The 27,682-nt window shown below is 44.9% G+C and overlaps 1 protein-coding gene across 1 annotated transcript; it reads right to left on the bottom strand.

Moving 5' to 3' along the window:
• Positions 1 to 70: 70 nt before the first annotated feature.
• Positions 71 to 26,959, bottom strand: eif4ebp2 (eukaryotic translation initiation factor 4E binding protein 2). The gene is made up of 3 exons (XM_060853980.1): positions 26,614 to 26,959; positions 9,224 to 9,415; positions 71 to 4,651 (listed from the first exon to the last, which is right to left on the bottom strand). The coding sequence occupies exons 1-3, from the start codon at positions 26,744 to 26,746 to the stop codon at positions 4,620 to 4,622; spliced, it is 357 nt and encodes a 118-aa protein (XP_060709963.1). The 5' UTR covers positions 26,747 to 26,959; the 3' UTR covers positions 71 to 4,619.
• Between the last annotated feature and the right edge of the window lie 723 nt (positions 26,960 to 27,682).

Here is a 27,682-nt window from a genome sequence, read left to right as displayed (position 1 = left end):
TCGATGCTTTTAAAATGTGCAAACGGCTCCCAAAACTATTTGAAAATCACGAGAGACTGCACTCCAGCTCTGAACACAATATAAAAGGATAAAGTTTATTGTTTTTGGAAACATTATTCCATACAAAGAAAGTTTTTTTTGCCATCGGTGATAAATCCATGTAGTACCAACATACAACAACATCCAACCGTACATAGTCTGCCAACGGATGTGATTTAATGAAGAGTGGGGGGCAAAATGAGGGTGTGTCAGGGCAATGGAGGTGCCACCAATTGACTAAGGAATTCAAAGTATGGGAAGTGTTGTGAATATCCCAGGGGAATGAAAACATTACTTTCTTTTTAAATTTCCATTCATTATGGGAAAAAGCTTTGTTTTTCAACCTGGTCCGTTCTGTTAGGAATGGAAGGGGAGGTCATGTGATATGATCTCCGGGAACGTGTCTTCCTGGAGTCGGCAACCCAAGGCCCCACTCTGAATACGAGTTTGCCAAGTAGACTCATTTCCTGGAGCAGGCCAAAGTCTAAGAAGATTAAGCCCAAGTTTCTGCTTTACCAGTGGCTCAGATTTCACGTAATTAGAGACTACAACTGAGACAGTGTGGCAGGGAACAGGCGGACTCCCTGGACACATTCCTCCTCCCCCCCCCCCCCCCCATCCCCCACCCATTGTACCAGATCAATCTTGTTGTCCCTCCCTACTTGCCTGAGCTATTCCTGCCATCATATAACAGGAGTCTTCCTGATTATGTTAAAACTATGGGCTACTGGAGTGCGCAGGCTGCTATTCACTGGGATCTATCATTGGTACAAAAGGTGGAACTGCTACAGTTCTGCCCTTGATATCTGAAGAATGGCAGCACATACACAGGCAACGTTTTCTCAAGACCTTCAGTATCCAAACCCAAGACGCTGATCATTGGCTTGCCCATGAAAGGATCACGGTATACCAGCATCCCATCCCGCTCATCCTTCACATTCTCAGGATCAGTGATGAGGAACGAGGAAGTTGTGATACAGCTCACTGTCACAAGTTCAAGAATACTAATGCTATCTACCAAGGTCCAACAGTCAGAATGCCAGCTGAAGACAGCTAACACCAGCAGCAATTACATTGGGAGCCTTCCTAGTCTGGCCTGCTTGAAAAACTGAGACATTGGGGTTTATCTTCTGGAGAAGTGTTGGACCTATTCCCCACTGGTGTTCAGAAGAATGAGACTCTCTCAGTGAAAGAGATCTTCAGCAATGGCGGACAGGGTGGATGGAGAAAGGATGTTTCCTCTTCTGACGGAGACCAGAACTATGGGACAGAGTTCAAAAATAAGATATCACCCTTTCTGAGACATAGAGGAGAAAACATTTCTTCTCTCAGAGCATCATCAATCTGGGGCATTCTTTTCAACAGAGATGGGGGGAACTGAGTTATTAAATTTATTCAAGACTGAGTTAGAGGGCTTTTTGATGATCAAGGGACTCAGGGAGCTACTGGGAGGGGGAAGAAGAGGCACACAGGAATGAGGGGTCGTTACCCCAATGATGATCAGCTGTGATCAGTGCAGCACACCTGTGGGGCTGAATGGCCTACTCCAGCTTTAAGACCGATGTTCACTATTGAGGAATGGGAGGCGAAGTGGGGAGATGGGGAGGGAGCACTGAAGGCCGGCAACACAATAACTGCCTTAATGGAGCTGTATGGCAGAAAGGAAAGGAACCAGTTTAATCAGCTGATAAATGATATAAACACAAGAGCAACGTTGCAGTGCACAGTGGACGTTCAGTATCGGCTGGCATTAGCTTCTCAGAGTAGTCCCGGTGTACACTGAGATGAGAGTAGGTAGACTTTTCACTTACAGGCAGTAAACAGCGAATGCTAGGAGAGGCAGAGGATTGGGTTCAGAATAGAAAATTCTCTCCCAGACACCTTCTGGACTTTATAAGGGGAGCACCAGTGAGTGCAGACTCACCCATGGCAGTGATGACCTTGACGGCATTGGGGCAGATCTACACACAGGGCAGACCAGCATCAATACCCACCCCACATGATGACCGCTATCATTTAGGAGGAAGGGCAACAGGATTAGTACACAGGAGGAAGCTCCGCTCTGTCTCATGTGACACTGTGCAAAGACCCCAGGCATAATGTCACATTTGCCAAACTGAGCCAAGGAGGCAGTAGGGGCACTAACACTGGCATGATGCCCTGAACTCACAGGGCATGACAGGAGGGGGAAGTAAACCCCAACTGGTTTTTAAAAAAAAAAATCACCAAGCAAGAGCTGGATGGTTTGGAGGTGTGTGCACACATCACCATCGGTTAATACCTACTAAGGTTATGGTGTAAACACTGTTTGAACATGGCCCAGAATGATGGTTGAAAGCCTCAACAGAGAAAAGGCTGCTGTACAAAAATGGCAGCAAACTCCATTTCTATGCCAGGACAATCAGAAAAGTCACGGTTCCAGGATCCCTTCCACTGGTAAAGGAGAAAAACACAACTGATTGACCAAAATTATACTTGCTAAAAAATAAAACAATTTACCACACAACTTGATTGTTTTGTTGGCCAGTTTAGTTGATCCCATCTCAAACCACCCGAGCAGTTGATTTTATAAATTTTTATTAAGTTCTAGCAATGAGACTCCCCACCACCCTCACCATTCAGAGAAAAACGACAAACAATATCAGAAACTCTTGGAAAAACGAGACACTTCAGGTCCAGTTCTCCTTCTTCAGAACTGTTCTGAGGAAGGGTCACTGGACCTGAAACATTAACTCTACTTTCTCTCCACAGATGCTGCCAGACCTGCTGGAGTTTCTCCAGAAATTTCTGATTTTGTTTCTGATTTCCAACGTCTGCAATCTTTGGGATTTTTTTTTAAAAAGATAGAAAAACTACATGCTGGAGCTGACAAAACACACAGAAACTGATAGAAACACTGGCAGTGAAGGATAAACAGAGAGAGAGAGAGGAAGGCTGAAAGCTCACCAGTTAAGAAGAAACAGTGGAACTTTCTCCCACAAACCATTATTAAAGCCACATTCACATACTTTTAGAAAGAATGTGCCACTTTGGAAAAAAAAGGAATAAGGAACTGCATACATGGTAAACTTAGATGGACAACTGATACACAGGAACATTCAATGTTTCTGTGCTCTGTCCCAAGATCAAAGTTCTAAACCAGAGTAAATCCATTTTAAGAGCTAACCCATCTGCTGCTTGCCATCACTAATGGTCTGTTGCACTTTTTCCTGCTGCCTTTATTTTAAAATCAAAAAAAGTGCTTAAAAGCAAAAATCACTGAAGTCTAGCAGCCCAGTGCAGGCAATGCCAAGGTGGAATTTCACCTTCCAAAGTTAGTCTCCTGACCTTTGGAAGCTGCTCTCCAGGACCAGGCTTCGGATCGCTGGCTGTGAATAATCCTAACTTGTAAAATTCATAAACACTAAACCTCACCAACCCAAAACGCTCAAGTGTGGAAAAACGTTACACAAAAATCCTTTTATTTTTGGTGTTGGGGGGGGGGGGGGGGGGGGGGGGGGGGGGGGGGGGGGGGGGGTGGATGAAGCAAGTAAAGAAGAAATACTGCAATCTCCACATGCACCTTGGACCTGGCCTTAGGCTGGCAGTACATAGAAAGCAATCCCAATTCAAGCAACTACCAAGTTCAGTAAATAAATAACAAGATAGGTCCATTCGTTTTCATCTAACAATAAACAAAGGTTTGCAAATCGTAACAACCGATTGGTGGCGGCTGTAGAAAGACAATAGCTCACAGTTGGCAGTGTCATCTGTTGTTAACTGTGGACTTTGCCAAGCACATACACCTCACTCCTGCTAATTCGGGGCTGAGACACTCAGTAACACACAGCTTTCCAAGTCCAGCATAGTCACCCATTACAGAACTAAAGCGCATGCAGTGTGTGTCCCATCCTGAATGCAAAGAGCATTGGGACAAAGCAGCCAGAACATTAAAGGAGGCGATGCTTTTGTGAATTGCTTTAAAATAAAAACCTGGGGAATATTTAGCCTAAAACAAAACAAAGCTTAGGAGCTCAATGGATTATAATTCAAATAATTAAGCAAGGAGCTCTTGCTGCAGGGGTGTGTAGAACTCGGAACAACAGTCTTCCCCACAACTGAGAACAACATCATGGCTTTGTACCAAACCCCTTTGCAAAGCTCAAATTTTAAAAGTGAAATATTATTCTCAGCTCTCAGGTCTTGCTGTGTTAGGGAACTGCTTCGATATGGCTTTGTGTACAAATTGCTTAAAATAAAGAATTCTCGTTTGTTCTTTGACAAAAAAAACTTTCACCTTTCTCCCAAAGCAAAAGGTCTTTCTTTCTATCCCATCCCACCCCTCTTCATTATTTCCAAGAATTTAGCAGAAAATTGGGACCAACTTGTCTGGTTTGCAAAAGAAAAACATGATTCACCGTCATGCGGCCAAAGTGTGAATGTTGCAGAATTAATTATTTGGCCACAGGTTAAACTTATTGGTTTTAACTTTTGTTTTTGGCAGATTTCAGGGGAGCTTGTGTGTCACTGCAGAGGCCTCAGGTGTTCAGAATCGCAGGCCAGGTCAAAACGCCGAGAAGTGGAGTCAGCACACGGAGAACTTAGATATCCATCTCAAACTGAGCATCATCCCCTAGAAAGAGAGACAGAGAGAGAGAGTTACGGGTCAATATTCTGGTGCCTTAACGAGCTGAGGAGGAAAGGTAAGAAGGGCAGCTTAAACTTAAAACAAGAAAAAGGGATAAATCTCACAACTGTGGTGTGCACTGCTACAAAACTACAACCTTGGCTCCACTGGTGGCACTCTTGCCAGAAGGTTGAAAGTTCAAGTCCTACTCCAGCACAAACATCTAGGTTGGCATTCCTGTGAAGCACTGAGTGAATATGTTGCCAAGAGGCATGGATACCTTTCGGTTAAGGCATTAAGCCTCCGTCACCTCTGTTCTTGGGACTATTTCAAAGTAGAGCAAAGGAAGCTTTCCCAGTGTGTCGACCAGCATTTAACTGTCAACCAACGTTACCAAACAGAGGCAAAGGGGTAGGCCATTCAGCCCATCAAACCTGCCACATCATGGCCAATCATCCAACTCAATGTCAATTTCCCACGTCATCTCTATATCCTTTGATCGCTAAAAAACAAACAATTTATTCTGTTTCTGTTTGTGGAAAATGGCTATGCGGCATATTGGTTCCCCACTTTAAAACAGCGCCTGCACTTTTAAAAGAAAGTAAGTGATTAATTGGGTGTAAACCACTTTGGTCACAAAAGGCGCTATATAAATTCAAAAGCTCTTTCAGTGCAATACTTACCCAGTAATAGTGGGGCCCAGGCCCACATTATAGGCTTAATGGACCTTGACTAAGTTTAGACACACACCTTACTGAGAGTTTGAGGAATTGAATTTTGCATTTACGTAGTAACTTGCACATCCTCAGGACATTCTACACCAGCTCACGGCTAATTAATTACGGATGGCATAGTCACTAGTGCAGGTATTGATGCAAGAAATGTCAGGCCCCTCCTCTGGTTCAGATGGTGATTGGGTTCAAGCCTCATGCCAAACCCACATGTACCAACATTAGCTGTCACATCTCTCAGTCACCCCCTGTGCGTTAGTTCACAGATGTAACAAAAACAGTACTTGCCATGGAACCAAACTGGTAGTGCCAAAGGATCACTGTACACAGTCCATCCTCTGCCATTACAACCAACCAGCCGCAGAGAGCATTGGGGCATTTACATCCAAGCTTCTCTTTTGACATTGGTAGAGCAAGATATCGCAAACATAGAATTACAGAATCCCTGCAGTGCGGAATGAGGCCATTCGGCCATCGAGTCTACACCGACCCTCCAAAGAACATCCCACCCAGACCCCTCACCCTATTCCTGTAATCCTACACTTGCTACTAATCCACCTAATTTGGACATCTTTGGATAGTGGGAGGAAACTGGAACATCAGGAGGAAACCCACATAGACACGGGGAGAATGTGCAAACTCCACACACGCAGTTGCCCGAGGCTGGAATCAAACCCGGGTCCCTGTTGATGTGAGGCAGCAGCGCTGCTCCTGGATGAGATAAACATCCAGACAATCCTGCTTTGATGACAAAACAGAACTTGATAGAAATACTCAGCATATCTGGCAGCAGCCAGAAAAAAGGTTCACGTTTCGCTTCCTATTTCGATGCTCTTCGCTTATTTCAGTTTTCAGCATCTGAAGTATTTTGCTTCTGATGCTGGTTGAAGGATTGAAAAGAGAAATCGGCCAGATTACTGTGCAGAACTCCTTTGCTCTTCTTCAGGGGAATCATCAATATTCACCTGAGGAGCTGAATTAAAGGTCAGGTTTAATGTTGTATCTGGAAGGCAGTACAGTAGAAACTCAGTATAACACTATTTCAACTGTGCTTCAGTCTCTAAATCTTGAGCCCATAACCTTCTGATAGAGATGATGTGGAGGAGTCGGTGTTGGACTGGGGTGGACAAAGTTAAAAATCACACAACACCAGGTTATAGTCTAACAGGTTTATTTGAAAGTGTTATCCTGTTCCACAGTTACTTGATGAGAGAGCAGCACTCCGAAACCTAGTACTCCCAAATAAACCTGTTGAACTATAACCTGGTGTTATGTGATTTTTAACTGCTCTCTCGCTTCTACAAGCTGAGGCCAATTTGTGCTCTTACCCCCAGGTACAAAATAGATACTGTTTGGAAAATACATATAATGTACATGGGTGGGGGGGGTGATGGTAACTTCATAAAACTGCCCTCCTTTATACAGCTGTGGCTGTACTAAAAGTTTACTGTTTAAAGAGTTTGACTGACAAGGGAGTGACAGGGGATCAGCGTTCAGCGGGATAGTGTGGTTGAGGTGACATTCAAATCAGCCATAATACTATTAAATGATGAAGCAGGGTTGATGGGCTGGTTTAGTTACTGCTTCGCAGAACTCACATGCTGGTATCTAATACCCTGAAACATAGCTGGTAGTTGAAGGTGATTTACCCTGTGTAATAAAGGGCACTCAGGACAACGGTTTGAACAAATGAATGAAGATTGGATCCAAACGAGTGAGTTTGAAGGATAGATAAGAAGCAAGACAGAGGAATTCGGAAGGCAGAGGGAGTTAAGAGTTGGAGAGGAGCTGGAACACTGGAGAAAGACGTGAAGCTGGAAAGATTGCCTAAGCAGAAAATTCCACAGGAGTTTATTTCAGCTATATTGTTATTTACTTATTTAGAAGGAATGAGCAAAGGGGAAATAAAAAAGTTACACCATCACTCCATAACTTTGCTAAAAAAAGTTAGATTATTCTACTTACATTAGAATAGTTCTATCAATGAATCCACCCTGGTCCATACTGACTTTCCACCTTCCTTAGTGACTGCTACACTTGGGGCTAATGACCAGGCTTCAAACTTTCTGAATGGAAGTTGGATTTTCTCCTTTTCAAATACAGATTTTCAACACATTGGTTCTACCACATTTTGGGAAGGTGGGGAGCTTGAGGGACGGATTCTGAAAGGACACCTGCTTCACAATGGGGGAGGGATGAGAGAATCTCTAACAATTCAGGACACACAGTTTAAAGATTTAGGGCGGCACGGTGGCTAAGTGGTTAGCACTGCTGCCTCACAGCACCAGGAACCGAGGTTCGATTCCAGCCTTGGGCAATTGTTTGCGTGGGTTTCCTCTGGGTACTCCGGTTTCCTCCCACAGTCCAAAGATATGCAGGTCAGGTGGATTGGCCATGCTAAATTGCCCATAGTGTTAGGTGCATTAGTCAGAGGGAAATGGATCTGGGTGGGTTACTCTTCAGAGGGTCAGTGTGGACTTGTTGAGCCGAAGGGCCTGTTTCCACACTGTAGGGAATCTAATCAGGAGTTTCTTACATTCAAGATGGGGAGGAGGAGGAATTTCTTCCCTCACACAGCCTTTAGTCTTTGGAATTCTCTACCACAGATAGGAGTGGAAGCCAGGTCATTCAACACTGAGTTGGACACAGTTTTGACAGACAAAGATTACGAGGTTAGGAAACAGAAAAAAAAGGGAGGCGAGGCCATAATCAAATCACCCACCATCTCAGTGAATGGAACAGCAGGCTCAGGGAGCCGAATGGCCTACTCTTACTCTCACAACCTTTCCGTATATTAGTGGTTTGGTGGATAAATCGGAATAAGTGTAAGTTTAGTCCTGTCTGGTTGAAATGGTACTAGGCCCATAACCTCCAATTATTACCAACAAGGAAAAAGAGTGTTGAAATCCTAGTGGTGCGGAGATTTCTCAAGTCAAGAGAAAACATTCATGGTCCAAGAGGAGTTGTCCAAGTAGGGAGCGAACCTGGGGGAGGTTATGGAAAAGGAGACATGCTTTAGTAAAATGGGCAGGAGTTAAGACAAAAGGAGAGCTTGCAATCAGACTAGAGACACAATATAGGAGTGCAAAGAGTTTGATCTGTGCTACTTTTGGGAACTAGCAATTTTTGGGAACTGACCGGGCTTACTTGCAAAACTCTCATGATAGCACCTGACATTCAGTAGGATTTGACAATACGACAATTTTACAAATGCATCCAAAAGAATTAGACTGAAGCAATTTCGGATTCAGTTGGAATTGCAGCGTCGCATACTTGCCTGTGTTGGAAACTACCTGTATTCATACACAGGCCCTTGTTCTTTGCAGATATAAATAAATTGTACATACATTGCATCTGTTTCAACCTCACAAAACAGGTGACAGCCACGCTCAGATTCATTTTTCAGGACAATGTCTTGACCAGAGTTACTGAAACCAAATGTGGCAATTAACTGTCAATCATAATGAACTGGCACATTCTCCAAGGCTGCACCTCTACTAATCACAGTCCATTTGTCAACCAATCAGTACTCTTTTCTCACACAATAGAAATGCTGTTTTCCCTTTACGTTGGTATTTCTTGCCAATTTATCCTGACAAGAGCAAAGCGAACAGCTTTGACAAAATTAGTGCTTTTTCCAGCAATACTGTCATTCTATATTACCAAATGATGAAAAGCAAATGCAGTAATTATGAGTATAGTTATACAGATGAGTAACTGTGTTAACTGCACCTGGATGCTGTTAATCCATACTGGCTCTTGGCATCACTCATCATTTCTGCTTCATAAATATTACGATTAAAATCAGATTTAACTACAGTCATTCTTAAATATCATTTAATCTCACCAGCAGCTGCCTTCCTCTCGCGGTTGTTGTTATCAGCACAGTGGCCAGAGTCATTCGCTTCTACCTTGGCATCATCGGCAGTGCCAGGCGTGGTCACACCTGGGATGTGCGGGAGATAACGGGGAGGGGTCTTGGCAACTGGGGAATGGCGACACTCCATCAGAAACTTCCGATCGTAAATTATCCGGGTTCCTGAAAGGAATTAAACAAACATCACAGGAGGATTATACCAAATTAAATTCACACAGGGAGGTCTAAACCGGTTTCCCATCCCCTCGTGTGTTTTAGGGCAGCACATCTATTACATCAACAACAAATCATGACGTTTCAAAAACATACAAATGCATGAATTAAAGAGGAGGAGGCCATTTGGCCCCTCATGCCCGATCTGCCATTAAGATAATAATCAATTTGCTTATGTCTTCAATTCCGTATTCCCAGCACATCCTTAGTAACCAATAACTCTTCTTCACAAGAATCTACTGACATGTTAAAAACAAAAGAATTCCATGACCTAAGGCATTCCAAGGAAATTCTTGGATTTGTCTTAAATGGGAGATCCTTTATTTTGAATCTGTTGCAGCTTCTTGCACAATGGGAAATGTCCTTTCAGCATCCAGTCTGTCAAGTTTCCTCAGGATTTCATGTGCTTCAACACGATCACCAACTTTAATAAGCCTAATGAGATCAGGCATTGCTTATTCATCCTTTTGGAAAACAAAATCAAGGACTTAGAGAACCCACAGAGTAGCCATATGCCAGTGCTGTGAGACTTAGTATTTCCTGTTCTTTGAAGGGATGTTAGGCCTAACTGCCCTATGGAAGGTGGTGGTGAGCACAGCTTTTGTGAACCACTGCAGTCCATCTGGTGTATGGTCACCTACAATGCAGTTAATAAATTTCAGTATTTTCATAGAATCCCTCAAGTGGAAGCAGACCATTCAGCCCATCGAGTCCACACCAATCCTCAGAAGAGTACTCCATCCAAACCTCCCCCCCCCCCCCCTCACTATCCTTGTAACTCTATATCCCCCATGGCTAATCCACCCAGCCTGGGGAATGGAATTGGGAATCAGAGTTAGACCACTGCCTAGAAATGGGAAGTGAGGGGCAGAAAGGGGATAGAATCATAGAATGCCTATGATGTGGAAACAGGGTATTCGGCCCATCAAGCCCACACTGACTCTCCAAAGAGAGCATCCCATCCAGACCTACACCCCTATCCTATCCCTGTAACCCTGCATCTCCCATGGTTAACCCACCTAGCCTGCACATTCCTGAACACCATGGGCAATTTAGCATGGCCAATCCACCCAAACCTGCACCACTTTAGACTGTGGGAGGAAACCAGAGCACCCGAAGGAAACTCTCAGACACGGGGAGAACATACAAATTCCACACAGACAGATAGTTGCCCGAGGCTGGAATCAAACCCGGGTCCCTGGCGCTGTGAGGCAGCTGTGTTTACCACTGGAACATCATGTCGCCAATTTTGTCCCAATGACAATGAAGGAATAGTGACGTATTTCCAAGTCAGAATGGTGACTGGCTTGGAGGGGAACATGCAGGCCGTGGTGTTCCCAAATACCTGCTGTTTCTGTCCTAATTGGTCACAGGTGCCGTGGCATTTGGAACTTGAAAAGGCTACGAGAAACTGCAGTGAGCTCCTTGGGGCTGAGCAGAGTTATGTGCAGGGGTTTGGAAAGGATACTTAGGCAGAGAGCAATTTCCATTGAGGTGCACTTTGGAACCGGAGGACACGGATTTAAGGTCACAAACCTGTGAAGCAGAGGGAGATGGGAAATATAGTAAATTCTTCAAATCAGGGGCTTTGTGCGATCTAAAATACTGAGAGTCAGAAGGTGAAGGAGCTTTCCAAAGAAAATTGGGAAAGTTTGTCAGGACTTCACAGGACAAACATACTAACCAGTCAGAAGGGCTCATACAGACATAATGATTTGAGTGGCTAAGATTCCACAACTCACACCTTGTTTTCAGCAGCCTCGCCCAGTGACCTGCATTTCGTTCACTCCTTAGCCTAAGGCCTAACCTCTCTGGTTAACTACAGCAGCAGTGTTCAATAGAAAAATTGCTCATCAGTCACAGGCAAGGCTACAGTGACACCTGTCAAGGCACATGCAGTAATTTTAGTGCCTCTAGTCTCATGATACAAGTAATCCAGATTTGATATTTTCAAACAAACATTCACTGCCACTCAGTAACCAAAGCAGTAAAACACCCATAATAATCATTAACCATTCACACACACACTGCTTTATATTGTTACCTTCCCACCAAAACGCACAAGAATCTTAAAAGTTCACACATACACACTCCTTTCAATGATAAGTTTTATAGATCAGCATCCGCAGTTCTTTCGGCTTTCATTAGAATCAATTTCCCTTTCAAAATCAGGGGCAGTAAGTCAGTCTCCTGTAGCCCCACACACACAAAGATCTTTATCTCTCCCTATCTGCCCTCTTAACCAACTCCCAGTTTTAAACTGCTCGACCACTGGGGAGTCCTATCAGCTAGCAAGCTCAGAGATTCTGCACCTATTGTTTTCCCTCCTTTTTGCCACTCCTTAAAACCTACCTCTATATTTGGTCATCTTACCTAATAACACCTCAATGCTCGTAAAGTACCGTGATGTTTCATGATGTTAACAGTGCTATACAAGTCTGCTGTCCACTACAGGTACAGAAAGGAGGCAGGCCCTGAAGCCAGCCCCAAACTGGTATTAACTGCAAATTTCAAAATTTTACCCCGTATTTCAATTTACAGATCATTTATATGTAGCAACTAAAGCAGTAATCCCAGCACTGACTGTGAGGGAACACCACTGTCTACCACTCTACAGTCTGAAAAACAATTATCCACCACCTTCAACATTCACTCCCTCTACCAGCAATGCATAGTTGCAGCAGTATGCACCATCTACAGGATGCACTTTAACAATCCATTAACAACAACCCCTCCCAAACTCTCAATGAGGACAAGGCCAGCAGATACACTGCACCACCAAGTGCAAGTTGCCCTCCAATCATTCACCATCCTGACTTGGACACAAGTCATTCATTCACTGTGGCTGGGTCAAGTCCCTGCAGCTCCCTCGCTAAGAGAACAGTGGGCACATTCACATTGGATGGAGTGCAGCAGTTCAAAGGTGGTAACTCACTATCACCTATTCCAGAGCAACTGGGAATGGGTAATAAAAAGCCAGGCTAGCAACATCCAATTCCCATGGATAAATTTAAACAAAACCCTTCATTAACCTTCTGTTTTACTTCGTCAAGGTATCAGATTCATCTGTCCTTCAACGCTCCTTAATTATTTCTTGTTCACTCACAGGGCGAGGGCGTCACTGGTTAGGCCAGCATTTATTGTCCATCTCTAATTGGCCACAGGGCAGTTAAGAGTCAGCCACATTGTTGCAGGTCTGGAGTCACATGTAGGCCAGACCAGGTATTAGGTTTTCAGACGATCAACAGCTGTTTTATGGCCATTATTAGATTTTTTAAAAAAATGGAATTGAAATCCTACCATCAACCAGAGAGCCCATGGGAGCGGGCAGTTCTGGACCTAATACTTGGAAATGAGCCCAGACAGGTGGAAAGGGGGTAGTTTGGACAGCTTACGTCTGAACAGGAAAGCAATCAACATCCTCACAGGAGTGGGTTCAAATTAGAATTCGAATCCCTACAGTGTGGAAACAGGCCCTTTGGCCCAACAAGTCCACACCGACCCTCTGAAGAGTAACCCACTCAGACCCATTCCCTCTACCCTCTAGACTATGGGCAATTGAGCACGGCATTTCACCTAACCTGCACAGCTTTGGATTGTGGGAGGAAACCGGAGCACCCAGAGGAAACCCTCGCAGACACGGGGAGAGTGTGCAAACTCCACACAGGCTGGAATCGAACCCACGACCCTGGCGCTGTAAGGCAGCAGTGCTAACCGCTGAGCCACCGTGCAGCCCAAAGGTAAAGAGAGAGGAAAACTCTTAAATTGTAGAAGTTTTTTTCAACCAGTTTTTAGAAAGCCCATGGGAGTGGGCAGTTCTGTACCTAATACTTGGAAATGAGCCCAGACAGGTGGAAGGCAGATTAGTTGGAGAGTATTTGAGATAGTGACCATAACTCAGTTAGATTTAGGATTGTCATGGAAAAGGAAGAAGATGGGCCAGGAATAAAGGCTCGCAACTGAAGGAAGGATAATTTTGTTTAGATACAACTCGACCTAAGTAGACTGGAGAAGCTAATTAAAAATGGTGGTAGAACAGTGGGTAGTATTCGAGGTGAGACAGCGAGAATACATAGCACATATGTTTCCATAGAGACAAAGGCTAGGACCAAGAACCTTTGATGTCAGGGGGCAGGGTGTGGGAGTAGGTACTAGTGAATTCAGCAGCCTTCAATATGGAGACATCCACAGCCTGGAGATGCATACCAGGTTTTTGAAGGGGGTGAGAGAGGAGACGTCAGAGGCACCGGCTGCAATTTTCAACTCCTCTGTACCAATGGGTGAGGACTCTTAACATTATCCCGCTACTTCTTTTTAAAAGGAAGGAAAATGCACCAGGAAATTAACTGACACTCTAACCTTGATAATGAGAAATTCGGAGGGACAGAATATATCTGCACTTGGGGACACACAGATTATCAAGGATAATCTACATGGATTTGTTAAAGGAAGGTGTTTTGACAAATTTGATTTGACGTTTTTGAGGAGGGAACCAAGGGAGGGGTTCACGAGGGTTGTGCATTTGATGCAGACTTCAGTGAGGCTTTGGACCAGGCCCCACATGGCAGACTGGTCAAGAAAGTAAGAGCCGATGGAATCCAAGAGAAAGTGCAATGTTGGTTCCAAAATTGGCCGAGAGGCAGGAAGCAGAGGGTGATGGGAGGGGGAAGTTTCTGTGACTGAAAATCTCGATCAAGTTGGGACTCCACAGGGCTCAGTGCTGGGGCCTTTGCAGTTTGAAATGATTTGGACTTAAAACCTGGGGAATATCATCAAGAATTTCATGAATGACATGAAATTTGTCAGGTGGTAAATAGTGGGGAGGGTAGCTGTAAACTTCAGAAGATTTGGGGAATGAGCAGTGACAAATGGAATTAAACCCAGACTGGTCAAAGGTAATATACTTGAGAAGGGCTAGCATGACAAGGTATCACACTATGAATGGTAGGTCTCTGTAAAGCACTGAAGACCGGGGGACTGTGATGTGCTTACCCACAGATCCTGACAGTAGCAGAGCAGGTACATAAGTAGCTAAGAATGCACGTGGGACACCAGCCTTTATTAGCAGAGGCAGAGAATACAAGACCAGGAAGATTATGCTGGAACTGTGTAAAATGCTGGTTAAGCCACAACTAGAGGGTATATTGTGTGCAGATCCAGTCACCACATTGTGACTGCACGAGAGAGAGAGAGATTGAAGAGGAGATTTACCCGTTTGCTGCCTGGACCCCAGGGTCTGAGCTTTAAGGAAAGTCTGGGGTTATTTCCCTTGGAGCAGGGAAGGTTGAAAGGGGACCAGATAGAGTTATATCAGAATATCAGGAACAGTGGATAGTAACCATGGCCCCATGGCTGAACACTTCAACTCCCCCTCCCACTCCACCAAGGACACGCAGGTCCTAGGTCTCTCCTCCATCGCCAAACGCTAACCACTCGACGCCTGGAGGAAGAACACCTCATCTTCTGCCTCGGGACCCTGCAACCACTCGGCATTAATGTGGATTTCACCGGTTTCCTAATTTCCGTTCCCCCCACCTTATCCCAGTCCCAAGCTTCCGACTCGACACCACCCTCTTTTCGATCTATACGCTCCACCCTCCTCTCTGACCTATCGCCTTCTCCCCATCCTTCACCAACCTATTGCATTCCCAGTTACCTTCTCCCCAGCCCTTCTCTCAGCACCCCGGCTCATAAACCTCATTCCTGATGATGGGCTTATGTCCGAAACGTCGCTTTGCCTGCTCCTCGGATGCTGCCTGACCTTCTGTGCTTTTCCAGCACCACACTCTCGACAGTGGATAGGAAGGCATGTTTTCCATTTGTAGAGACATCAACAACTGGGGCATCGACTTCAGTTAGAAGGCTAAGAGAGTGGAGGAGAAAGTTTTTCACTGACAGGATGGATGTGTGTCTACAACATACTGCCTGAAACACCAGCAGAAACTCTCAGAACTTGAGCAGTGTTTAGTTATTCACTTGTATTGCTGTAGCCTCCAGGGTATGGACGAAAAGCTGGAAAATAGGATCAGTGTAGTCAGATCTTTGTTGGCCAACACAATACAACACTTTCTGTGCTGTAAAAGTCTATAGTTTATCCCCATATTCCTTGTTGTCTGGTAACTAGAAATCTATCAATCTCCAACTCCAACTGACTAAACTACTGAGCTTCCACATCATCTGGGAAAGAGAATTCCAAAGATTCAGCCGGTCTGAGTAAAGATATTCCTCCTCCTCAGTCCTAAACGGTTTGCCTTTTATTCTGAGACTTTTTCCCCTGGTTCTAGATGCACAAAGGGGCACAGACCGAAGATTCCAAGCGTGAGACAGTTTTCATGTAAAGAAGTAGGGAGGAAGCAAAATTCTTCAATTGCATCCAGAAGCTTTATTTTCCAAGCAGTTTGTAGAAAGCCCAACAAGGCATTTGGAAATGAGCCCAGTTAAGTGGAAGAGAGTACTTTCTAAACACAGCAAGCAGTAATGACCTGGAACTCGCAAAAGGAAATTGGACAAATGCAAAGTAAATCTGCAGAATAATGGGGATTGAGAGGACTGGGCGAGTGGAACTGACTGGATTGCTCTGTGGAGAGCCAGTATAAACTCGAATGGTCTCCTGTGGTGCCAATGACTGTCTGAATCTAGCACTACAGTTTTCACTTCATGTCAATTTACTCCCTTGCATGGAAAATGCTACGGCTGGAGAAATCTCTCCAGGATGCTGCAGGGTCAAACCCTAAATTATATCAAACACCACCTCTACACACACACACACACACGTGTCTTATGTCATTCTACTGCATATATAGAAACTCTGTGTGTAACATAGAGCACTGGGGCACAGAATGATCCCCAGGAAACACTAATCTAACTTGCTATTGTTCCTCAAGATGGCAATCCCATAATGCAGTATAATTTAAGTAGACATGAACACAAGATTAAACCAGTGCCACAGGCTCAGTCGCTCCAATAAATTGCAATTCTCTTCTCTCCCAAAGAAGCTAACAGCACTTTCTCGTTCTACAGACTGCTCTTGATTATTAGTTCCCAGTCCTCTAGAGTACACAGCCATTGCTTTAAAAACAAACTCAGTATTTTTATTTTTAGAGAGTCCCCTGTTTTACAACTTGGGGAGCTTGCAGATGTGCCACCGGCTCCTTACGGAGGGGCCTGGAGCAAGCTTCACATGGTTGCAACTCCCAGAAGATCACGGGGGGGGGGGGGCTACTGCAGCCCCTCACTTGGTTATTTTTTAGTCAGTGTGCTGACGTGCCTATGTGTCGAAATGAACTTGTGAGACCTATCAACTATTAACCCCCCGAGACAGAGTAGGATACCATCCCCTGCTCTCCATCTCACTGACACCACCGTCCTGTCAATCCTTCACAATGAAAACATGTACCTGACAGCAAAGGACACAATGAATATTAAAACATAAACACAGCAACAGAAACCAAGAGCAGGAGTAGGCCATTCGGCCCTTTGAGCCTGCTCTCCTATACAATTCAATCATGCTGATCATCTAACTTAGTCTCCTGCTCCCACTTTCTCCCCACATTCTTTGATCCCTTTAGCTCCAAGAACCATATCTAATGCTTTCTTGAAAATGTTCAATGATTTGGCCTCAACCATATTCTGTGGTAGTGAACTCAACAGGCTCACCACTCTCTGGATGAAAAGATTTCTCCTCATCTCAGTCCTAAATGGCCTGCTCTCCATCCTGAGACCAAGACCCTTGGTTCTGGAGTTCCTAGTCATCAGAACAATCTTCCTGTGCTTACTCTGTCTAGTTCTATTGGGATTTTATAGGTATCTATGCAGCATCTATAGGTAACCTTCTTTACTGTGCACTGTAACTCCAATTTGCAAACTGCAGTTTGTCATCTGCAAACTTACTATCTACACCTCGTATATCCAAATCGCTTATATGACGAAAGCGATGGACCCAGCAACAATCCTTGTGGCACACCATTGGTCACAGACCTCCAGTCTGAAAAGTAACCCTCCACTACCACCCTCTGTCTTTTACCTCCAAGCCAGCTCTGTATCCAAATGGCTAGTTCTCCTTGTATTCCAAGAGGTCTAACCTTGGTAACCAGTCTAGCACAAGGAACCTTGTCAAACTGAGGTCCACATAGATCATGTCCATCGCTGAGCCCTCATCAAACCTCTTACTTCAAAAAAATTCAATCAAGTTAGGCAGACACAATTTCCCATGCACAAAGCCACACCTGACTATCCCTAATCAGTCCTTGCCTTTCCAAATACATATAAATCCTGTCCCTCAGAATTTCCTCCAACAACTTGCCCACCACCATTGTCAGGCTCACCGGTCTATAGTTCCCTGGCTTTTCCTTACCACCTTTCTTAACAGTGGCACCATATTAGCCAACCTCTAGTCCCTACCTGCAACTACCGATGATACAAATATCTTAGCAAGGGACCCAGCAATCACTTCCCTAGCTTCCCACAGAGTTCTAGGGTATATCTGATCAGGTACTTGGGATTTATCCACTTTTAAGACATCCGGGATGTCCTCTTCTGTAATTTGGCCGTTTTTCAAGATATCTATTTCCCCACATATATTATCCACAGGCAACACTGATGCAAAATATGCATTTAGTATCTTCCTCATCTTCTGCAGTTCCACATATAAGCTGCCTTGTTGATCTTTGAGGGGCCCTTTTCTCTCCCTAGTTACCCTTTTGTCCTTAACATATTTGTAGAATCCCTTTGGATTCTCCTTAATCCTATTTGCCAAAGCTATCTCATGTCCCTTTTTTTTGGCCCTCCTGATTTCCCTCTTAAGTAGACTCCTACTACCTTTATGCTCTTCTAAGGATTCATTAGATCTCTACTGTCTATACCTGACATATGCTTCCTTCTTTTTCTGGTCCAAAACCTCAAGTAGTCATCCAGCATTCCATAAACGTACCAGCCTTGCCTTTTACCCTAACAGGAACAGTTAGAGAAGGCAGTTGCATGGATTTGGTCAGTAATATAAAATACACATCATGTTCATGGTTCATCTGAGTATGGCCTCAACGCCATTTTCCTGTCAGCCCCTTTGAAACCTCGGCTTATGAAGAGTCTACCTGTTTCTGCCTTAAAATATTCAATAACTTTGCCTCCTCCACACTCGGGATAGACTCACGACCCTCAGAAAACATTTCTCCTGATCTTGAACGGGAGACCCCTTAAACTGTTCTAGTATGTCCGATGTGGGGGAATCATTCTCTCAACACTCATCTAGACAAGTCCCCTCAGGATCTTATCTCTTTCAATAAAATCATCTCACGTTCTTCAAAACTTCAATGAGTGTAATCATAGAAACCCTACAGTGTGGAAACAGGCCTTTCGGCTCAACAAGTCCACAACGACCCGCAGAAGAGTTAACCACCCAGACCCATTCCCCTACCCTATTGTCCTACATTTACCCCTGACTAATGCAACTAACCTACACATCCCTGAACACTATGGGGCTTGGCCAATTCACCTAACCTGCACATCCTTGGATTGTGGGAGGAAAGTGGAGCACCCAGAGGAAGCCCACGCAGACACAGGGAGAACATGCAAACTCCAAACAGACGCCTAAGGGTGTATTCAAACCCAGGTCCTTGAGGCTGTGAGGCAGCAGTGCTAACCACTGAGCCCCCACGCCACCCCAATTGGCTGAGCCTAACCAACCTTTCCTCACGTGATAATCCCCACATCCCAGCAACTGGTCAAGCGTACCTTCTCTGAATTGCTTCTCATTTAACAATGTACTGTCCGAAATACGGAATCTACAGTAAATGTACACAGCACTACAGACATGGTCTCAGAGCTGATCTGGGTGTCTGAGGTTATCCTACCACTGGGTTTCCAAGTATCTCTGACAAATGTGTGTCACCCCTGATTTCTATGTAGATGTTCCACATTCTTCCTAGAATGATGTAACATTTGGCAGACTTACTCTATTTCCTGATGAAGGGCTCTGGCCCGAAACGTCGAATTTCCTGTTCCTTGGATGCTGCCTAACCTGCTGTGCTTTAACCAGCAACACATTTTCAACTGTGATCTCCAGCATCTGCAGACCTCACTTTTTACTCTATTTGCTGGATATCTTGAACAGTGTAGTTAGTTATGAACACATATCACTGGTAGTACTAGCGCATAGCCCTGGTACAAACATACCAACATCAAGCTGAAACTACTAATATTCAGCAATTTGCAAGAAGAACACAAGGTTTTACTGGAATTAGATATTTTTGGTATCAGATTGTTGGAAGGTGGTGGAGTAGAGGGGTGTCAGAAAGGACACCTTCCCAAGGGGACCCAGGCATTTGACACCCCTGTTCCACGAGGTGTATGTTTGTATTTGGAAAGGGAAGGACTGATTAGGGATAGTCAGTGTGGCTTTGTGCATGGGAAATTGTGTCTGACTAACTTGATTGAAAAAAGCTGATTGATGGTCTTCAATCCTGGCCTTCAATTTGTATGATTCAAAGACTTGGGGGGGGGGGGGGGTGGCACCTTTTTTTTTCTGACCAAGAGTGTTTCACGTGTGGAATGAACTTCCAGAGGAAGTGGTGGATATAGGCATATTTAAAAGACATTTGGATAAGTACATGAATAGGAAATAATTGGAGGGATATGGCTAAGTACAGACAGGTGGGACCAGTATAATTGGGATTACGGTTTCACTGAAGGGCCTGGTTTGGCGCTGTTTATCTCTGATGCACCAGGACAGAATGGGATTAAATTGGAGGTTTTTACAATTTGCAATGCTCCCTGCTCAATTAGACCACAACAGACCAAGGGTTTGGGTTTACTTAGCAGCTAGGCCATGTTGCTTCACTACTGAATATATTGTGCATGAGAAAAGCAGTGGCACAGTGGTTAGCACTGCTGCCTCACAGCGCCTGAGACCCGGGTTCAATTCCCGACTCAGGCGACTGACTGTGTGGAGTTTGCACGTTCTCCCCGTGTGTGTGGGTTTCCTCCGGGTGCTCCAGTTTCCTCCCACAGTCCAAAAATGTGTGGGTCAGGCGAATTGGCCATGCTAAATTGCTCGTAGTGTTAGGTAAGGGGTAAATGTAGGGGTATGGGTGGGTTGCGCTTCGGCGGGTCAGTGTGGACTTGTTGGACCGAAGGGCCTGTTTCCACACTGTAAGTAATCTAATCTAATCTAGCTGTTGTGTCGCAGTGGTAACATCCCTGCCTCTGGGCCAGGAGGTCCAGATTCAAGTCCCACCTGCTCCAAAGGTGGGTTATCTACAAATATCTACACTGCGATTGACAATAGCCTGTAGTTATGTAGCACATGGCAAAACATCCAAAGGCAAGTTCACAACAGTGAGCACAGTAGGAGGTATTCAAACAGGTGACTTAAGATGGTTCAAGGAAGAGAAAGAGGTTCAGGGAGGATGGTTGGGAGCTTAACAAATAGTGGCCCAGCTACAAATGATAGATGAAGATACAAAGTCAGATTTAGTGAAATGCAGAGTTCTCAGAAGTTGTAGTACAGAAGAGGTTAGAAATAGAGAGTAGCAAAGCTGCAAAGGGGGTTTGACCATATATGATGAGCATTCTTAAAGAGCCCGTGTACAGCAGTATAAGTCAGTGAGTACATAGGTGATATGCGCGGACAGGACTGGGTACAAGTCAAGATACTGGCAGAGTTTTGGGATGGTCTAGTATTTACAGAGAGTGAAGACTTGAATGGCAGGCTGTAGAGCAGAGAAGACTCTGACAGTAACAAGGGAGTGGGTGAACATTTCAACATTCGACATGTTGAAGCAAAGACAGAGAGAGTTGTGAAAGTGGCAGCAGCCACAAACTGGGATGGTAAAGGTTCGTCTGTAGATCGTAGCTAGAATGGAGATAATTATTTGAAGTTTCCATCACATATAGATAGGGTGGTTAACAAGACGTTTAGCATGTTTGCCTTCATTGCTCAGACCTTTGAGTATAGGAGTTGTGATGTTATGTTGAGGTTGTACAAAATGTTTCTTTTAATAAATCCTAGAATCCCTACAGTACGGAAAAAGGCCTTTTGACCCAACAAGTCCACACTGATCCTCGGAAGAGTAACCCACCCAGACCCATTCCCATACCCTATTATTCCTTTATTTACACCTGACTAATGTACCTAATCTACACATCCCTGAACACTATGGACAACTTAGCATGACCAATTCACCTAACCTGAACATCTTTGGATTGAGAGGGGAATCTGGAGCACACGGAGGAACCCACATAGATACAGGGAGAATGTGCAAACTCCACACAGGCAGTCGCCCGAGGTTGGAAATGAACCCGGGTCACTGGCGCTGTGAGGCAGCAGTGCTAACCACTGAGCCACTGTGCCATGTAACTGACTCTCACACAGAAAGTAATGGTAATCAAGGCAGGATATAGCGTGGTGAAGAGGGTCAAAGAGCTGTGATGTTTTGAGTGTGACTGGTTTGGTTTTGGAAACTGGAAACTGGTTAAGACATCGGTCTCTTCCAGCGCAAGGAAATGGATTTTGTTTTTTGTACATGGGACGTGTACATGGCTGGTTAGGCCAGCATTAATTGTCCCTGTCAAACTGCCTGGTGGTGGGGAGTTGCATTCTTGAAATGCTGCAGTCCTGAAGTTGTAGGTACACCCACCATGCTGTTACAGAGGGAGTTGCAGGAGTTAATAGTGGTACCTTTCCAAGTCAGACTGGTGAGAGGCTTTGGGGAGAGGGGGGATTCCAATGCCCTCACCCTTCTGGATGGTAGAGGTCTCAGATCTGGAAAGTGCTGTTGGATGTGCCTTGGTGAATTTCTGCAGTGCATCTTGTAGACAATACTGCTACTGTGTGTCAGTAGTGAAGGGAAGTGAATGTTGAAAGAGGGGGAAGGAGTGTCAATAAAGCTGCCAGCTTTGTTCGGCTTATCAATTATTGGTGCTGCTCTCGTGCTCCCGACTTGTGCCTTGCAGACACGAGTTATTTGCCTCAGAATTCCTAGCCTCTGACCTGCGGCCCGGTGGCACAGTGGTTAGCACTGCTGCCTCACAGCGCCAGAGACCCGGGTTCAATTCTTGCCTAAGGCGACTGACTGTGTGGAGTTTGCACATTCTCCCCGTGTCTGCGTGGGTTTCCTCCCACAGTTTAGGTGAATTGGCTATGCTAAATTGCCCATAGTGTTAGGTGAAGGGGTAAATGTAGTGGAATGGATCTGGTTGGGTTGCGCTTCGGTGGGTCGGTGTGAACGTGTTGGGCTGAAGGGCCTGTTTCCGCACTGTAGGTAAGTAATTAGAAAAACTGCTCTTGCAGCTACAAAATTTTATGTGACTCGTTTGGTTCAGTTTCTGGTCAATGCTAACGCTCAGGATGTTGATAGTGAGTCTTTAAGTGACGTGGTAATGTCATTCAAATTCAAGGGGCTATGGCACGCTTTACTCTTGTTGGAGATGGTCACTGCCTGACATTTCTCTGGCACAAATAATACTTGTCATTTGACAGCCAAAGCCCGGATATTCTCCAGGTCTTGTTCACCGCTTCAGTACCTGAGGAGTCACAAATGGTGGTGAACGTTATGCAAACATCAATGAACACATCCCTATTTCTGACCTTACGATGGAGGGAAGGTCACTGATTAAAGCAGCTAAAGACAGTTGGGCCTAGGCCTCCTTCCTGAGGAAAGTCTGCAGAGATATGTTCAACAACTCCAGCCATCTTCCTTTGTGCTGGTTCTGACTCCAACCCAGTGGAGAAGTTTTTCCTCAATTCCCACCGACACTAGTTTTGCTGGGGTTTATTAATGCCTTGTTTGGTCAAATGCAGGTCGGTCTCCCTCAGGATTTAGATCTTTTGTCCATGTTTAGGTCAAAGCTTTTTAAAGGAGAATTCCCAATCCTGAGCTTCCATCTGCCTGTCCTGAACTTGGGAGTTTCAGATTGGCCTGAGACAGGTGTTAACTGCAATACTCTAATCCTTGGTTGTTTGTGTCCATCTTCTTTGAGGAATTCCTAAACTCCTGCTCCAGGGCTCACAGAATTCTCACTCTTGCACAGCTTTCCCAGTGTCTGGAATTCAGATCATCATAACTGATACATTCCTACGCGTCGATCCGTTATCCCAGCCAAACTCTCCGCATTTGGAAAGAAATACACAGTGCAACAGAGCTTGTCTCCAACATAATGTTTTACTTTATGTGGTAATGCTCACATTACCTTCTGTCAGATCAGAAACCTGGCTTGGACACTGTAGAGTACAACAGCCATTTTTTATAACTAAAGATTACATGCAAACAAGTGTCTTGGGTGGTATAAATATTCTAGGTTACAGAGGAGCATGTTTCTAGTAGAGTGTCGTACATCAAGTGATACAAGGTAAAATGGAGTATGAGATCTTTATACCTTCAGGTAATGAACTATGATACAGTGATAACACAGTGACAACACCTCCACATCACAGTGATAACAGTTCATGTCAGTGATACCAGAGTCTAAACCACCTCACCTGATGAAGAAGCCACAACTCTGAAATGATTTGGAGATGCTGGTGTTGGACTGGGATGGACAAAGTGAAAAGATCACACAGCACCAGGTTATAGTCCAGCAGGTTTAATTGGAAGCACACTAGCTTTCGGTGCGCCACTTCTTCATCAGGTGGCTGTGGAGAAGAAGATTGTAAGACAGAGTTTATAGCAATAAACTTCTGTGTCTTACAATCTCATTCTCCACAACCATCTGATGAAGGAGCAGTGCTCCAAAAGCTAGTGCTTCCAAATAAACCTGTTGGACTATAACCTGGTGCTGTGTGATTTTTAACTTTGTACCGCACTGAAAGCTTGTGATTTTAAATAAGCTTGTTGAACCACAACCTGGTGTCATGTGATTTCTGACTTTGTCCACCCCAGTCCCACAGCAGTGTCTCCACAGAGTAGTCAGTAGCATCTCTCAAAGGCACACTGACCATGAGGCAGCTTACTGAATATGCTGGGCTTTATGAGTGTACCTTGGAGTGTTTTACCAACACTGATAACAGCCATCAGCCTTGGCTTTTGCCTCTTTGGTCATATGGTCACAGGGTCAAGCCCCAACAGACTAAAACTCAGCTGACAAACACTCCATTGCACTGCTGAGGGCACCCAGCACTGACAGAAGCATAGTTTTGTTTTCAGCTAAGTGTAACAGAATCCCATAAACACTACATCAGAGAGCTGGGAAGCTCTGGCCAACACTTGTATCAGAAATCCTCTGGTCATTATCACATTATTGTTTATGGCAACTGGTGTGTTGATGGCAGAGCAGTATTGAAGCTGGACCTGTAATTCAGAGGCCCAACCCAATACAGATTCAAATCCCACGGCAGCCAGTTAAATTTAAACTCCATTTTAAGAGCAATCTGGAATTGGAAACTTTTTAAATTGGAAACCTTGAAGCTATCATTGATTGTTGTAAACATCCATCTGGTTCATCGACCTCCTTTAGGGAAATAAATCTGCTATCCTTACCTTGTCTGGCCTATGTGTGATTCCAGATTCACAGTAATATTAGATTACTTACAATGTGGAAACAGGCCCTTCGGCCCAACAAGTCCACACCGACCCGCCGAAGCGAAACCCACCCATACCCCTACATTTGGCACTTACCTAACACTATGGGCAATTTAGCAATGCCAATTCACCTGACCTGCACATCTTTGGATTGTGGGAGGAAACCGGAGCACCCGGAGGAAACCCACGCAGACACGGGGAGAATGTGCAAACTCCACACAGTCAGTCACCTGAGGTGGGAATTGAACCCGGGTTTCTGGCGCTGTGAGGCAGCAGTGCTAACCACTGTGCCACCGTGCCGCCTCATGTTGACTTATTTCCCAGACAGCAATTTCAGAAAGGGCAACAAACACTGGTCTTGTCATGGCCACTCATGTCCCACAAACAAATTAAAAACGTAGAAGTGTTCCTGTCACAACAGACTACTCAACATGTAAAATCAAAACAGAAAAGGTGGGCAGACATGCTGAGCTTTTCCAGCATTTTCTGTTCTGGTTTCTGATTTACAGCATCTGCAGCTTTTACTCAAATGTAATACTGCATCGACTGAACAACATTTCAGGGTACCAAGCTGCTATATATATGTGCAAAGTCTATTCCTAAACACATGGGGAGGGCTCAAGTTGCTTCTGCCTTGACTTTATTTTCTGTTTTGCTATTCTGGTTTGGCTGCAGCCTGTAGATTTCCTTCTTGTAATCAGGGCCACCCTCAGGCCTCCAAAAGAGGCAGAAAATGGAGACGGGGGTGGGGGTGTAAGAACAATCCAACAAGCAGGCAAAACTTCCGATTAAATAGCCATGACCGGGATAGGAGGGAATTAGAAGGAAAGAGGGGGCGGGCGCTACTGTCAGTGGAAATAACGTGACGCAAATGACGAGTCTCAAACATGAACTCCAACCCAGAGAGAGAGGGGGGGGGAAATAATGTTTTAACATCCAGCTTCCCCTCCTCCACCTCCAAAAAAGAAATTAAATCAACTAGCAATGCCTTTATAAGTGCCTGGACATTGCAAATCAGAATTAAAAAATCAACTCACAGAGAGCACTCTCGACCAGGAGAAAATTTGAAAACATCTGAACTGAAATTGTAGCGAAGACCCCATTTAAAAGTCCTGCTTTTGTGTGTGTGTGTGTGTGTGTGTGTGTGTACCTTTCACCAATTCACTGCAAGTTATCCTCACACATTTTCACTTCGACTCGACCCCATCGCGGCGCTTTTTTTTTGCAAAAATACATCCGTGCGTGTGGACAATTGTTAAAATAGAAAAAGTTAACCCCGCTCTGTGGGTAACACGAGATATTCGAGCTTCTCAGCTGGCCTACAACTACAAAAAAAATGGAGCAATGCGAGCGGACACCCACCGGAACGGGACGAATTTTAATGCAAAATACTGCAGCCCGGGGATATTGGGGGGGGGGGGTTTCGTTGTATTGCAAACAGGGTTAAAGCTCTCCCCACTTTGTTTGCAGAAGGAGGCAATACCCCAGCCCGTGCAGAGCAGCAGGCCGACAGCATTTTCAAATACTTGTTCGTTGCAATGAATGCACACACACACACAAAAAACCCCCTCCAACACAGCCACAAGGGAAGGGTTGCAGACTTTCCGGGGTGGGGTGCGTCCAGATTTGTCTTACCTCCGGGAGTGGTGGAGAACAGGGTCCCCCCTGGGGTAGTGCAGTAGTCATGAGGTAGCTGCGTTGCATCGTTCAGGGCAACTCTCCTGGTGGGGATCACTCGGCATTCACTTTGCTGACAAGTCGCAGACATCTCGAAAGCAAAACCGTGCTCTCACCTTCCTTCCTTCCCTACACAAGCACAAAATGCAACAAAAAAAAAGTGAAGGGGAGGTGGTGTAAGAAATTTTAAAAAATATAATGATGATGTTCGGCGGCTTAACCAAAAATATAAAAAAATAAAATCCTGCCCTGTATCCCCCCCCTTTCCTGTCCGCCTTCCCCCAGCCCGTCAGTGAGGCACCACCTACTGGAGACTGGTGATGGGTGGAAAAAACCCACACACACACACAACAAAACCTTCATCTGTGGTCATGCACTGAGGCAAGGCGGAGGTTTAAAGGGACCCCTATCCTCATTCACCTTGGACAACCTTCCTTCTCGTTGAACCATCATTACACTCCTTTGACCCCTTCCCAAGGCAAGCCGCTGACTGCAAGGAATTGAATTGCACGCCACTTGGGACTTGCATTTGTATAGCGACTTTTGTCGCGTCCGCCAACCCAAAAGCGCTCCAAATCCCACCACGTACTTTTGAAATGTAACCGTTGTTGTCTTGAATGTACACAAGGTTGAATATGATTTGCATTTGTCGGTGTTGGACGGGAGTGGACAAAGTTAAAAATCACACAACACCAGGTTATAGTCCAACAGGTTTATTTGGAAGCACTAACTTTCAGAGCCCTGCTCCTTCATCAGTTGGTTGTGGAGTATAAGATTAGCTGTAAATTCTGTGTCTTACAATCTTATACTGCACAACCACCTGGTGAAGGAACAGATCTCTGAAAGCTAGTGCTTCCAATTAGACCTTTTGGACTATAACTTGGTGGTTTGTGATTTTTAAGGTTGAGTGAGATAGATTTGCATTGTTTGAGGACTCCAGGGTGTTGTTGTTTGGGGACGGGGGGTGTCAGACAGGAGAGTGAAGATAATGCCCCATAAAAGATCCTATTGAGTGGTGCAATAGACT

Source organism: Hemiscyllium ocellatum, chromosome 43 (assembly GCF_020745735.1).
Source record: "Hemiscyllium ocellatum isolate sHemOce1 chromosome 43, sHemOce1.pat.X.cur, whole genome shotgun sequence".
NCBI classification, from domain to species: Eukaryota; Metazoa; Chordata; class Chondrichthyes; order Orectolobiformes; family Hemiscylliidae; genus Hemiscyllium; species Hemiscyllium ocellatum.
This window is presented reverse-complemented; position numbering and strand designations above follow the sequence as displayed.

Bases quoted from the DNA above. Each gene is read 5' to 3' on its own strand.
- eif4ebp2 (XM_060853980.1), bottom strand. From the start codon at position 26,746: ATGTCTGCGACTTGTCAGCAAAGTGAATGCCGAGTGATCCCCACCAGG. The intron at 9,416-26,613 runs GTAAGACAAATC...AATTCCTTTCAG, and splicing joins GTTCTCCACCACTCCCGGAG to GAACCCGGATAATTTACGAT. The intron at 4,652-9,223 runs GTGAGATTAAAT...CTCTCTTTCTAG, and splicing joins CGAGAGGAAGGCAGCTGCTG to GGGATGATGCTCAGTTTGAG.